Genomic DNA, 15284 nt, shown 5'->3' with positions numbered 1-15284 from the left:
CCCTCTTACATTTGTGAATGAGAGGGTCTGCACCTGTACGAAAGAGGTCGTCAATGTACAACACCAGTATGAGAGGATTGTCATCTTCAACCTTAAAGTAAAGGTTAGGGTCAGCTTCACTCCTAGTGAATCCCAGCTTCATCAAGTAGCTATCAATCCTCTCATACCACGGTCGAGGTGCTTGATTCAGCCCATAGAGGGCCTTCTTCAACCTGCACACATGAGATTCTCGATCATGAATCTCAAATCCTTCGGGTTGCTCCACATAGACCTCTTTGATCGAACCATGCAAGAGCGCAGTCTTGACATCCATATGATGTAGGTTCCACCCTTGCGAAGCAGCAAGGGCTATGATCGAGCGGACTGTGGTATATCGGGCAACAGGTGCAAATATCTTGTCATAGTCTATACCTTCCTTCTGAGAGAAGCCACGAGCGACAAAACGAACCTTATACTTTTCCGCACTTCCATCAACTGCATGCTTTATCTTGTAAAGCCATTTTGAAGTGACAACTGCTTTGTCCTGTGGTTTGGGGACCACATCCCAGACATCTTTTTTCATGATGGACTCATATTCCTCAATCATAGCATCCTTCCATACCTGATGTTTAACAGCTTCAGCGAATGACGAAGGCTCATTTTGGATGATCGTGCTCATGATGGTCAAGTATCCTTGATCCCTGGTTGGCTTCTTACTTTCCCGGAAGGTTCCCCTGGGTGCAACGTGCCCTTCAGCATCATCAAGTGTCCCCCTAAGCCATGAAGGCCTCTTCCTAGAAGAGGAAGGCTCTTGCAAAGGGGGATCAATAGGATCCATAGGTTCTTCCACATCGGGCATCGTCTCATCTTCCTTTTCCTTTGGTTCCCTGGTGTCAGCTTCTTTAGGTCCCCCTTTGAGTAGGAAGATTGTCAACTTTTCTAAGAGCCATATCTTCGTCATAGGTGACATCATGGCTAATCTCGATTTCCCTTTGACCAGCCACATAGATTCTATAGCCCTTAGTGTTTTCGCTATAGCCCATGAAGATTCATTTCTTTCCAGATGCACCCAATTTATTCCTCTTCTCCTTCGGCACATGAAAATATACCGGACTTTCAAAAATTCTAAAATGAGATACGTCAGGTTTCTTACCAGTGAACATCTCTTCGAGAGTCTTGGAACCCAATGCTTGATGAGGGCATCGATTTTGCACATATACGGCGATATTCGCAGCTTCGGCCCATAGAAACTCCGGAAGTCTTTAATCGTGAAGCATTTAACAGACAGCTTCCACAATCGTATGATTCTTCATTTCCACCACACCATTATGCTCAGGAGTATATGGTGTTGTAGTCTCCCTCTTAATGTTAGCCTCTTTGCAAAAGTCATGGAACTCATTGGATTCATACTCAGTCCCATTATCAGTCCTTAAGAGCTTGATCTTCATTTCGGTTTGATTCTCGATCAAGGCTTTGAAGTGACGAAACCAAGTGAACACTTCATCCTTCTTGAAAAGATCAAGGCTTTGAAGTGACGAAACCAAGTGAACACTTCATCCTTCTTTTTCAAGAAGTATATCCAGGTCTTGTGAGAATAATCATCTGTAAAAGTGAGGTAATATAAATATCCTCCCAGAGAGTTCACAGGCATCATACCAGATATGTCTGAGTGAACCAACGGCAATATATCAGAGGTTCTGCTTTTGAGGGGAATGGTCCCCTTTTGAGCTTCCCTTCGACACATCAAGGACATACACCTTCTTGCTCTACTTGGAACTCAGGCATCCTTGTCACCATGTGTCTTGCATTGGGTAGAGCTTTATAATGAAGGTGAGCAAACCTCCGATGCCATAGTTCGGACTAAAGTGATGTGACACAAGACATGACACCCAGCGGACTTCCTCCGACCTGATATAATGAATCAACTCGAAACCCAAGAGTGAAAGCTTCCTTAAAATTATTTTTCCATACACATACCTTGCCATCAATGAAGGTTACCTTGTATCCTTTGTCTTCCATTGCCGAAACAGACACCAGGTTCTTTTTGAGATCAGGTACATATAGGACTTCTTGCAAATGAATTGTATTACCCTAATTCAATTGAAGAGTGACATTCCCTACGCCTTTCACGGGATATTTTGCGTTGTCCCCAAGAACAATTTCCAGGTTGGTCTCCTTCTCTATCAGATTGGAGAGAGCTTCTTTGTAACCAGTGAACTACCTTGAGGCACCACTATCAATAAGCCAATTTCCCAGCGAGTCCACGGGAGCAGTAGTAGAGAGGGTCGTTGGTAGACAATATTCATCTTGCTTATTGTTAACAACATTAGATTCATACCTGGAGTTTCTTGCCTTCTTGAAGGGTTGTCCTCTTCCTTGATTTCCGACATTTCTTTTACCTCTGCTATTGGACCTGTCATTCCTTTGATTGCCTTGAGAGTGATTTTGGTCATTGTCATGGTGTGAGTCCCTTTTATCAAGGCACTCCCTCGCATAGTGGCCCATTTTGTTGCAATTATAACATCGACCTTTTCTTCCACCCTTTGGTCCAGCCTTTCCTTTGGATTTAGCCCCAGAATTGTTTCTTCTTTTAGCATGAGAAGTAAAGGCAGAAGGATGGCCTTTAAGTGTGGGCATTTCTTGCTCTTCCATCCTTGTCTCTTCTTTAATACATCTAGCCATCAATTCCTCAAATCCTGGGATGACATTATTGTTGAGAAGAATAGTCCTGAATATATACCATTTAGGTGGCAGTCCTCCAAGGGTTGTGATAGTCATTTCCCTGTCAGGAACTACTTCCCCAATAAATAGGAGATCATTCTTGATCTCGGTGATCCTTAAGAAATATGCTTGCATACTCTCATCTTTGCCCTTCTTAATTTCCTTCAACTTATTTCTAAGGAACAAAGCTTGATTTGCATCATTAACTTTAAATAAACTCACCAATCTATCGTAGATTTCCTTAGAGGTTGTCAACTCGGAAACATAGGCCACCAGGCGCTTGTCAATAGAGTCTTGGATGATTTTCCTTGCTTTGACTTCTCCCTTGGACCACTTGCTTTTGGAAGCAGCGGATGCATTTGATGGAGGCACAACAATATTGCCTCTCACATGGTCCAACACTTCCTGATCTTCTAAAGTCAGATCGAGAGACATCTTCCATCCATGATAGTCAGACTTCTCACGGAGCTTGTCTTCGGCGTGGAAGAGTGTTAAGGAACCCATGAAGTTTTTAGGATAGCCTTGCTAACCTTCTCTTCGGTGATTGCTCTTGCTCTTGCTTGGGCTATGTCTTCACCTCAACTCTGATACCATGTTAAATTATGGTATGTTCTATGCTTAGAGCAGTTTACTTCTTTTCTTCTTATTAGCCACAGATTAGCAATCACATATACATTAAGTAAAGTGCAGATAGAACATTAAACGATCAACAGAAAACAAGCCAAGACAAGAGACACAAGATGTGGCGGCTAGCCAGGGAAAAACCCCAATGCGGAGAAACCCTTTGATCAAATCTTTTTCTATCTTCAATAGTTTAGCAGAGAGAAATAGTACAAAATCAGAGTTCTATAATTTTATATCAGCAGCAGCAAACCCTAGATCAACAAAGTCAAACTTGGTCAAACGAGTTGAAATTGACCTCCAATATGCTTGGTCAATTTCCGGTCAACTAACCCTCGAACAGTCTGAAGAAACAACCCTTGAACAGCCCCAAAAACACAATCAAATTGTTGTTGACTGAGGTCAATCTACTGCCCAAAACTAGGTTAGTCAATGCTGGTCAAACCTATGGACGAATTGCCTCGATTTTTGTGCCAAAATCTGCGGCCTGCCTAGGAGAGGCAGCCACTCCAAAACCACACCCTTGAGGAGTCAACGCTTGGTCAATGCAGGTCAAAGAGACCTTCAGCAACTTCTGCATCCTCCTTTCAGCGTCCTCCTTGCCCTAATGCATCCTCCTCCTTCCCATGTGTGAGTTGCACCTTGTATAACCCAAAGCTAAGGAGAGAGAAAGAAGAATGAGTGAGATGAGATGATGAGAAATTGAATCAACCTCTCTTGTATTTATATGATTCACTGGGCATGTGTGCCACACATTTAACTGCTGGCCGACCTTGACAATTTGTCAAGTAAATACAAATAAATTCATATCTCCATAAATACTTGTCGGAATCAGATGATCCTTAGATCAATCCTACACCTCTTGACAAGAGGAATCTAGGAAAAATATCAGCTACCATAAATGAGGTGACCCACATGGAGTTTGGCCCTAATTGCCAATTTAACACTATCCCTATGGCACCCTTTTTCTCATCATTGTCTAGCACCCCAAAAAGATGTCTCCTCACACGGGTATATCAACCACAATAAGGTTTTCCTCCATGATAATCATGAGGGCACAAAAACTTGTAGCTTCCACAACGTTTTCCCCCCTCAAGTTTGGTCACATAATTCCACAAGGGTGTCAATGTAGTTTTTCCCCTTGCATTTCAATGCCCTCTTCATCCCCTTCCTCTTCAAACCCTTCCTCCTCATCATACATTGGGTCACTCATATGGGGACCACTATCCTTTTCTTCTTTTTCCCTTCTATTTCTACTCCCCACCAACATCATCAATACCAAAAGTGGAATGATACATATAAGCCAAAAGAACACCATTTTGGAATATCACCTACAATAAAATGAGCAAGAAGAAAGAATGGGAAAGAGTACGAGAGGGAGGAGAAAAATACAAAAAAGAATGACAAAAAAATGACGCAGTTTGGGATTTTCACTTACCTATTGTAAATGACATCTCTTCTTTACTCCTCCAAGCTCCTCCTTCTTCACTCCCCCAAGCTCTCTTCTTTACTTCTCCAAGCTCCTCCTTCTTCACTCTCTCTTTTAACCTCATCCTCTCTTTTCCCTAACTCACCCTCAACCCACTTAAACACCCCCTAAACCCAAATCAAAAGCAAAAGAAAAAATAAAAAAGATGGCCCCCACGTGGAACTGTCCACCTTCTTTCGGATCCACTCGCGATCCATGACAGATCCACTCGAGATCCATGGCCAATCCACGGCCGATCCTTTTCGGGTCCGTGGATCCAACCAACGGAAACGCGAATTAGGGCCTCACGGATCCTAAATTTTAGGAAATGCCCAAAAATGGCAGAACTACAAATCCGATTTTCAGATCCACAATCCGTGGTTCCACCAAAGGATCGAAGGCGGATCAGTACGGTATGTGAATCTACCTCTAGATCCATTGGGGGAGGTTCCTACAACACTAAGCAAGCCAATGACCAATTCAACCCCCTCACCCTCAGACTCAAGAGACCTTGACATCATTAGCTCATCATCCAATCTACCTCTCATTCTCTCTCCCGACAGGTTCTTGGGTTGGGTTGTCCACTTTTCTAGTCTTGAACAAACTCACTTAGTGTTTGTATCATTGACCTTTGTCACGATTTTATAAATATGTTTTGATGTTATACTGATGTAGGTTCCTTTCTTTGTATTATTTTTGGCATTTTCTACGAGTTGTGCTAGCACTCCCACAATGTATTCATATTGGTTGTACTCTTTGTTGAAAATGTAGCGAGTAAAGGTCTTCTAGATTGTGCCTTAGCTATAGTGAAGATCTTGAATTGTCTTTTTGTCAATATGAGTGTGAGCTCGTGTGTTAGACTTCAGTTAGGTGTGAGAATTCGAAAACCCGAATCCTATTGCAGCAACTGGAAATTATTCTCCTAATTTTTATTTTAACTAACAATTCATTTATTGTTTCCTACAACAAATACTCAATAACTCACACTGCAACCTACACAAACAAAACTGCAGAAGAATAAACGTTGGAAGAAATGCTAGCGCACATAAAATAACACAGTTATTTATGGACAATGGTCCACGGAAAAACCCAACTTGGGAAAACCGGTGCAGTAGTGAGGGTTTTATTTTATTATGCAGCAGTGAAATCTGAGTACATCTACGGATGCCCAACTAGCAATCCAAACAGCAAGAAAATACGGCAGAGATATTCCCTAAGCAACCCCGACACTCGCGCTTCCTGCACCCGTGCTCCCTGCACTCGCGTTCCTGCACCTGCGCGTTCTTGCACTTACCCATTCCTGCACTCGCGTTCCTGCACTTGTGCTTTCTTGCACTCACATTCTTGCAGTAGGAATAACTCAACCTCTTGCTACTGCCTCTCCAAATCTAGAAATCTTCCTCCAGATCATTGTCCCTGCACCTCACTGACACTGCGTCCCTCTCTGGCTCGAACTCTATGGCAGCTAGCTAGATCTACACAAGAAACTGCTACTCAAGTGTGCTCTCCAAGACTCCATCGACTTCTTCTTATAATCATCTATTGGGACTCCAACGGCCAAGATTAAATCTTAATCAATGGCTAGGATTAACTTGAAGTCAATCCGTGTGAGTTTCTAGAACATTCACACCTTGACTTAATTAATTCTGATTAATTAACCATATTCCCTAAGTTTAGACTTAGGAAATATTACAAAATTGGTTAATAATCTAATTAATTCATTTCTAGGCGGAATTTCCAGAAACGATTTTTGGGTTTTGAAAGTCTCATGTATTCTAGCCTCTCCACAAAATTTCAAGGCTAGAACACATCCGATGCTACAAAAACTAACATTAGGATGAGCTTATTTCCAGTTTACTAGAATAATCATCAAGATGCCATGCATAGAGTTGGGGCTTCAGTTAAGTGGAGTCTTCATCGGTTTGACTACAGTACAAGGTGGCAGTTACAAGTTCAGTTAGAGCAAGCTAGTCTTTGGTCTTGATTGAAGGGAGAACGAGTTAATACTCCAAGTGTTGATTGGAGAGAGAATCAGTTGGACTCTCAATGAACTCGTCAATCAAAACTCGAGTATCTAAATTGAGTTAGGCCCCTTGCATGCTAGAATTGGGGTCTACAATGAGAGGGATGAAGGCACAGGAAATCATAAGTTTTGTACACAAGGTTTGTGACCAAGACAGTTCACGAGTTTGTAAGAGTATCCTTGATTGTGGAGAGCACAAAGAGCTTGTGTCCTAAGAAATAGGAGATCACAAGTGCACAAGGATTTAGGAGATTGATTGTGCACAAATTTGAAGAAGCTTGTGTCCTAAGAATAGGAGGCACAAGTGCACAAGGAAATAGGACTTGCGCTAGGAAATAGGAGCAAGTCTTGCGCTAGGAAATAGAGGATTTGCGCAAGCAAATAGCGCTGCCAAGTGCGCAAGGGAATAGGAGAAGAATCAAGGGATTAGCAGAGAAAGTCAAGGTATTCAGCAGGGAATAGTTGTGTGCTAAAGGGTCGAGATCAAGCAGTGATCAAGGTAGGTCGAGATCAATTGTATTTGCGGAGATTTGTGAGAAGAAGCAAAACACTTTCTGAGAGATAGATTGCTTTGTAATAGATCCAATTCCTCAAGAACAATCAATAAAATTCCACAACCAAGGAAGCAAGTTTTCCCTGTTGGGTTTCCTGAGTAAACAAGTGTGGCGATTTGTGTGATGTGTTTTTATCTCTGGTGTTTTTATTCCATTGCTTCTAATTTGTTAAGAGACTTTGTATCATGGTGAAAGTAAATTTGGTTTCAGTTTTCAGTTGCCTAGTTTTCAATAATTCACTAAGTAGTTGTAGAGTTTCATGGAAATTTAACATGTCATCACATCAAAGATCAATATAAAGATCGACATCAGATTGACTAATTAGTGAATAGCGCAGATCAAGTAGAAGGCTTGCGCTAGAGTTTGAAGAGGATCTCTCTGGATAGCAGTATGGCGTTCCTAAGGCTAAGGGCAGATCACAGTCTATATGTATTATGTAGCCTCGAACTTCTAATCATGGAAGGAGCGAATCTTAGTAGTGTTGGAAGATAATGGGGTGCTCAAGTTTGTGAAGCAACAAATAGTGCCACCTCAAGATGCCCAACAGTTGATCTAGCATAATAAGAATGACACCAAGGCGAGGAGGATCATTCTTGAGGGTGTTAGAGACCATATTATTCCTCCTCTCCGTGAGAAGAAGACGACATATGAGATGCTTAAAGCCATCTTAGATCTATATCAGGGTTCCGGTGATGCCAGGAGGCTTGCTCTCAAACACAAGCTAAGAAATATCTAGATGAGCAAAGAAAAGCCCATCATTATGTATCTTTCCCAGTTCACCTAGGTTTGAGATGAGCTAGATGGAGTGGGCGAGATAGTAATAGATAAAGACCTTGTGGGTCTTGCGCTATTAGGACTTTATAAGTCATGGGAAAATTTCCAAGATGCAGTGAATGGCAGAGAAAATCCACCGAGTTGGGAAAGGTTATGGAGTGATTGCATTCAAGAAGAAATCCAAAGAGGGACGAGAGCTAGGCGATCAGCTCTGACAAAGGATGAGAACTTTTCCCTGGCAGGAAAGGGTAGCAAAGCCAAGGGCAAGAAGGGCCAAGGAGAGGTCAAGTCCAGTCAAAAGGACAAGAAGAAGAAGAAGGATCTAAGCAAGATCAAGTGCTTCCATTGCCATGAGTTTAGATACTATGCCACTAAGTGTCCTAATCGGAAGAAGGAGTCCAATAACGATCATGTGGTTGCATCAGCTAAGGTAGATGTGTTTTCTCCTCAGTTCGAGAAAGATTTCTCATTAATAGCTTGCATGGCAAGCTCACCAAACAACAATGTATGGTATATTTATTCAGGAGCATCCTTCCACATGACTAGAAACAAGAATTATTTCAATCAACTGAAGGAGAAGGACATGCAATTTAGAATTGAGCTAGAGATGATGACAAGTATGCAACTAGGGGAGTTGGTACTGTCAATTTTGAGATGGAGTCACATAGCTCTCTCCATCTCAGAGATATCCTCTATGTTCCAAGCCAGAAGAATAACCTTGTTTCAGTAGCTACCCTTGAGAACAAGGGTTATGATGTCATCTTCAGGAGAGGTAAGGCTTACCTCAAGCACTTAGCTTCTAGGTGTAAGAAGCAAATAGGTGTGAGGATGAAGAATTTGTAACTACTACAAGTTGAGATAGGCACAGCCTTGAGCAGCAAGGCAAGAAGTGCACAGAGTAGAGACAGAAGGGTTGAGGAGAGGAAAGCTTTGAGGATGTCCTTACAGCAAAAGCAGGTTAGAGCTCCCAAGAAGGAGCCTCAACCAATATCACAATTTGAGTCTCAACTAGTTGGCAAGTGGGCCGACCAGCATGATGATGAGGAGAAGAGACCAGGACGAGTGGAGGCAGCCACTTAGTCAGCGACTCCCAGCATAGGGAGGAGGAGAGCCAAGTGGGCCAATCAGGAGGCCCAAGAGCGAGTTGAGACCCCTAGCCCTATGTTCAGGCAGAGTAAGCAGCCATAGAGGTACACCCGGTATATGGCACTAATTACTGAGTTGATAGACTCAGAGCCAGAGGGAAAATCAATAGTAGGCTCAGTTGGGGTGTACAAGGTGCATCCTAGGAGCATGGTTGGAAGGAGCAGGTCTTCAGATCAGATTATGCAGTAGGAAGTAGGGAAGTCTTCTAGTTTAGAGGGAGTAGCTACAACAACGAATAACGGGGTGGTGTTGGAGACAGATCCATGTGAAGGATGTTCTTCCACAAGTACCTTCCTTGCTAAGAGAGACTGTTGAAAATGTAGCGAGCAAAGGTCTTCTGGCTTGTACCTTAGCCAATGAAGATCTCGAATTGTCTTTCTCTCATTACGAGTGCGAGCTCATGAGTTAGACTTCAGTTAGGGTGAGTTTATTTAAATTTTACTGGAATAATCATCAAGATGGCATGCATAGAGTTGGGGCTTCAGTTAAGTGGAGTCTTCATCAGTTTGACTACAAAATGAGGTGGCAATTGCAAGTTCAGTTAGAGCGAGTTAGTCTTCAGTCTTCATTGAAGGAAGAACGAGTTAATACTCCAAGTGTTGATTGGAGAGAGAATTAGTTGGACTCTCAGTTAACTCATCAATCATAACTCAAGTTTCTAAATTGAGCTAGGCCCCTTGCATGCTCAAATTGGGTCTATAAAGAGGAGGACGAAGGCAAAAGAAATCATAAGTTTTGTACACAAGGTTTGTGAGACAATACAGTTCACGAGTTTGTGAATGTATCCTTGATTGTGGAGAGCACAAAGAGCTTGTGACCTAAGAAATAAGAGATTACTAGTGTGCAATAATTTAGGAGATTGATTGGGCGCCAATTTGAGGAAGCTTGTGTCCTAAGAAATAGGAGGCACAACTGTGCAAGGAAATAGGAGCCAAACTTGCGCTAGGAAATAAGGGATTTGCGCTAAGAAATAGGGTTGCCAAGTGCGCAAGAGAATAGGAGTAGGATCAAGGGATTAGCAGAGCAAGTCAAGGTATTCAGCAGGGAACAACTATGTGCTAAAGGGCCAAGATCAAGTTGTGATCAAGGCAGGCCGAAAACAATTGTATCCACTGAGATTTGTTAGAAGAAGCAGAATGCTTTCTTAGAGACAGATTGCTTTGTAATAGATCCAATTGCTCAAGAACAATCAATACAATACCACAACCAAGGAAGCAGGTTTTCCCTATTTGGTTTCATAAGTAAACAAGCATGTCAATTTGTGTGATGTGTTTTTATCTCTGGTGTTTTTATTTTGTTACTTCTAATTTGTTAAGAAACTCTGTATCTTGGTGAAAGTAAATTTGGTTTCAGTTTTCAATTGCCTAGTTTCCAGTGATTCACTAAGTAGTTGCAGAGTTTCATGGAAATTTAACGTAATCCCATTGATCTACTTTTGTGGTAATTTCTTAGACATTAATTAAATTATCTTATCTTATCTCAATTTGTCTCTTACAATTTATCATCTCCTTCTTTGTGCCTTACACAATCTTTTGCAATCTTTAGTTGTGCCTCGCCAGACACCCTTCCTTATGGCCCTGATACCATGTCATAAAGTCATGCAAAATTCAAAGGGAAGTTGATAACACAAAAAAGGGAATAGAAAGATACTTAGATGATATTATTCATTGGTGTAATATCATAATACATGCGTGAGAGAGAGGGACATAAGTTATGTCAATTACATAATGCCCAATTCATAACTTTTAATTAATGTGTCTTAAGTTTAACTTAAACAACACAACTTACGACCTCATTTTTAATTCATTAGATAAAACGATATTATAAATAAAGTACATCAATAACTAAATAATATATATATATATATATAACAAAATGTATGAGGTTGTTCAATAGATCACAAAAGAGCAACAACGTTTAGAAAATTGAGAATTCAATTCTTTTTTCAATTTGTCTATGTTTATTTCGATGAATAAAGCATACATTAATGATTTAATCTTATAACGATAGTTTTGTCAATATAAGTAGCATTTAAACCAAGCACCAACAATTGACTAATGAGGTTGAAGAGTTTCAAGCAATCCCCTAAAGATCCATTCTTGTTGTGGTCTTCCCCACCCTAAGGGTATGTTAATGAACCTAGCTTCAAATCCCAAGCATATTTGACAGAATAATCCCCTTAAACTCAGCGTCTAAACCAAAAGAAGTTTGTGTTATGTGATGAAGGCCCTTGTGGCATGCTACTTGATGTGGGAGCATTTCTCCAAGTCAACAAGACATAGGAGGTTTTGTCACATTTACTAAAGGAGTGGGTTCCCTTAATTTAATTTAAGCCAAATTTTAGTAATTAAATATAGGGATTTGATTTTCTTGTTGAAATAGAGATTTAGGAAATGAGAAATTATTTCCTCATCGACATTTAAAACACTATTTGGAGAGATTTGTCAAGGAGTTAGAGGTTTTAGGCTTAGATTTTATATTTTCCTTATATGAGGGATTAGATCCACCATTAGTGAATCTTAACAAACCATCATTGTTGTATATAATTGACCTTTGGAAATGAAAGTAAGTTGCTAGAAGAGAAGAGAAAAGGAGATAGCCAAGAGAGGCTAAGGGACCAAGAGAGGTCGAATAATCATGTGAATTAGTCCAAACTTGTACAGATCCTATGTTAATTCGAGACTGTGTGTACACAGTCGAGTCCTCGCAGGTGAGCTGATGTGCAGGACAAAACAGGCAGAGGTAAGCTTAATTTGATGAAAGGATTCATGATTACGAAGGGCAGAGAAATAGATTAAGTAGTTGTGAAGTTAAGCTCGCAAGCCAATCCTCTGTTATCGACGAGATGTTGTTGTTTCGGGGCTTATCCATTATCGGAGTCAAGAACAACATACCGAAGGACTTAGTGAAAAAAACAAGTTAAAAATTTTCATCAACTGAAGTGAAGATTGCCACTGGAGTCAAGGTTCCACCTGGCATGGTTCTAGCCCAAACCTTTGATTTTGCAACAAACCCCTTTGTAAGTCGGATCCCAGATTTCCACATGAAGAGTGAGTGTGGTGTTAAAGCAAATGGATTGAGTAAGGATATTCGGGCCAATCAAACCATATTCGGGTGGATTTCATTCGAGGACACTGTATTTTGAAGCATTTGCAAAGTGTTATCCAACTCACAGGACATTTGGCTATTCAATAAGTAAAGGAGTGGATCACCCATATCCCTAGATCAGCCAGATCAAAATCTTTATCCAGCATGGACCCCAAATTGAGGCATAACGTTGTATCTGGTCATGACAACATCAGGTCTGGTTGGAAGGTTATTACGCCAAGCAAACTTTGGATGGGCGGATTGTTGAACCACATCCAGGGTTACAAAGCATCTAGCAGTCAAATCAAGTGTGAAGTCGAGTGAAGGGCGAATCTCCAAATGCACGGATCAACATGCTAGTACAAAAGATCTTCAGGTTGAATAAGAGCTATTCGGCCTTGGAAGAAAAACTAGCATCAAAGAGGTGTTAAAAACCCATATGACTGAATCAAAGTAAGCGCCGTGTGTTAAAGTTTGAGGTTTAAAGCTTTTGTGTTATAACAGGGAAATGTCAACAGGTCGGGTCGAAAGGCCTTAGCTCCTTTTCGCCTAGGCAGGTGGTTCCAAGCCCTCGAACACATGCTTGAAGGTGGTGAAGCCCTAGTGCTTACGGGGCTATGAAATTTGAAGTAGGCGGGGGATTTAGCGTTGTTAATTTTTCTTTGGGAGTTGTAAAGCACTCGAAGTGTTGTGTTGTGGGGACAAATTATTTAAAAGATCTCACCAGAGACCTAAGATCCATGAGAGAGAAGCATGTTAGATCGATCCAAGAACAAATTTGGCCACCATGTTTTTATTGGGGAAGTTAGATGCCCAGTTGGCATCATTACTAGAAGCACTTCCAACAAGGAAAAAAAAATCTACCATAGTTAAAAAGCTACTAATATTCCAATACCATAGTTGAGAGCTCACTAAGAGTTCAAAAAGGCAAAAGGGGCTCACATGACCTCTTCTATATGACAGAACAACTTCTCTTTTCGAATAATTCCAGTAGTTGACCACATCCTTCCCTTCCGTACAATAACTTCTGCCATACCCTTCTTCCCATCCCAACGTGCCACAGAAACATCTTTTCTGCAAGCATGCAAATGATCAGATCTTCTTTCAACAAAAGATATGGTAAACAGATGCCTGGAAAAATTAATTCACTGGAAAACTGTGCATACCTGAACTGCAGTTTGGGAACACGATCGGAAAAATAAAGTGACTGTAGTTCTTCATCAAAGTCATCTGCATCATAATCTGAGTCCGATAATTCAGCAGAAACTCCCCAGTCAATCTCCAATGCAGGGCAGGAAGGGACATCCATCATAATATAGAGGACTTAAAGATGCCAAACTGCAAGCTTCAGAGAAATCAAAAATTCAAAATAATTTTAGGCATTTGACTAAACAATATTATAAGAAACATATGCCAACGGCTTGTATTATCAGTGAAATAAATCAGAGTTTGATATGGATACCCAAAATCTCAATGCTGCTATAATTATGATGACAATGACTATATTTTACTGTAGTAGATTTTCTGCTTTCTACTTACTACTATATCTTGACCTGACAAGAGTGAATAACCATACAAAAGCAGTGGGCTAGCAGGGCAATCTCGGTCCTCATATTAATCTCTCAAATTACGTGCAAACCAAATATGAAATAGCCTGTATTTGAACCTTTACTCAATTGCTAAAATACTCTTATAAAATAGATAAACATTAAAAGGCCTTTATATTTTAACGAACCCAGTGTAATCATGGCAATTACTATGTTCCACAATAAAAAAAATTGCTGCGTTGTACTTGCTACTGTATCTTGACCAGAATGAGTACTTATATGCAAGCAGTAGGTTGGCAGGGGTGACCTCCAATTAATCGCTCAAATCACATACATGCAAAGAAAAATATGAAATACTGTGTCCATGAACCCATAACTGTTAAATTTTTGTATAAAATCAATAACATTTAAACTCTCTTTTTATAAAACATATACACAAATTTTCTAAATTAACTCCTGAGATCTCATTTCTATCTGGCAAATCATTTAGATAACTGAGATATATCATCACAAACACTACAAAAACTTATGATATTTGAAATGAATTACAATGAAAAGAAAGGACTACAAACATATTAAACAACTTGAGACTGTAATACACTAGATATAATACTTCCTAATGTAAATCTCTGTGTCTTTTCTTGGATGTTCTATGGAAAATATCACAGTTCCATTACACACACTGACCTATAAGACTGAAAAGCATGCTTACCGTATTGGTGAAAGATCCAAGTGATGAGTCCCGGATATCTATTATTTTGCTCATCTTTTGGCCTATTTCATGAATATTTGAGTTCCAACTTCCAACCTACCCGTTTTGTACCCCTTGGATTCCCTAAACCATCTATAATAAGTTAATAACCACTTGCGTATTATTCAGTAAATCTTTGCAATGTGACCAGTTTGGCAGCTTTTATGGTGATTTTGAATTAATTTTTACAGTTTGAATATTTATCATTTGTTGAGTGCTAACAATCTATGCTGTAGAGCAAGTTAAACAACACAAATCCAGTGCGCTGCAGAAACCTGTGCAGTGTGCTGCAAAAATTCTGTGCAGTGTTGATTTGTGTAGCTTGGGAGGTACTCCAAGCCCTAGGGTTCAGGGTTTGGAGGGAAAAGCACCACAAGGGTCACTTGTGGCTTGGAACCCAAGTATGGGCTTTCTCTCCCAATAGTGTTTGGGGCAATTCCAGAGGCACATTTCTACATGTGATGGCATGAGACGATAGAGGGCGGAAAAATGAATCCAACACTTCGAGAATCATCGAATTCCGAGTTGTAGAAGTGGCGAAATGAATTTTTGAAGTTGACAAATTAATAATTGGTTTTCAAGTCATGTAAGCTTGATGTAAATCACTCCAATA

The 15284-nt window shown here is 40.5% G+C and overlaps 1 protein-coding gene across 7 annotated transcripts in view; it reads right to left on the bottom strand.

The window, feature by feature from the left end:
• LOC149261409 (uncharacterized) overlaps positions 1–15284 on the bottom strand; it is a 130948-nt gene that overhangs the window by 99666 nt on the left and 15998 nt on the right. For 5 of the 7 annotated variants that reach the window (XM_089422210.1, XM_089422206.1, XM_089422201.1 and 2 more), the window contains 2 exons: positions 13540–13718; positions 13316–13447 (listed from right to left, as the gene is read on the bottom strand). In XM_089422210.1, coding sequence (XP_089278336.1) covers positions 13316–13447; positions 13540–13685 — 278 coding nt within the window. In that variant the 5' untranslated portion in view covers positions 13686–13718. The remainder of the gene's footprint in view (positions 1–13315; positions 13448–13539; positions 13719–15284) is intronic. The other 2 variants (XM_089422213.1, XM_089422217.1) reach the window with 1 other exon arrangement.

The sequence above is a fragment of the Pinus tabuliformis genome, chromosome 6, assembly GCF_031772625.1.
Source record: "Pinus tabuliformis cultivar Carrire ecotype Pingquan chromosome 6, CPIR1, whole genome shotgun sequence".
NCBI classification, from domain to species: Eukaryota; Viridiplantae; Streptophyta; class Pinopsida; order Pinales; family Pinaceae; genus Pinus; species Pinus tabuliformis.
Note: the sequence above shows the minus strand (reverse complement) of the source record. Positions and strands in the feature narration are given on the sequence as shown.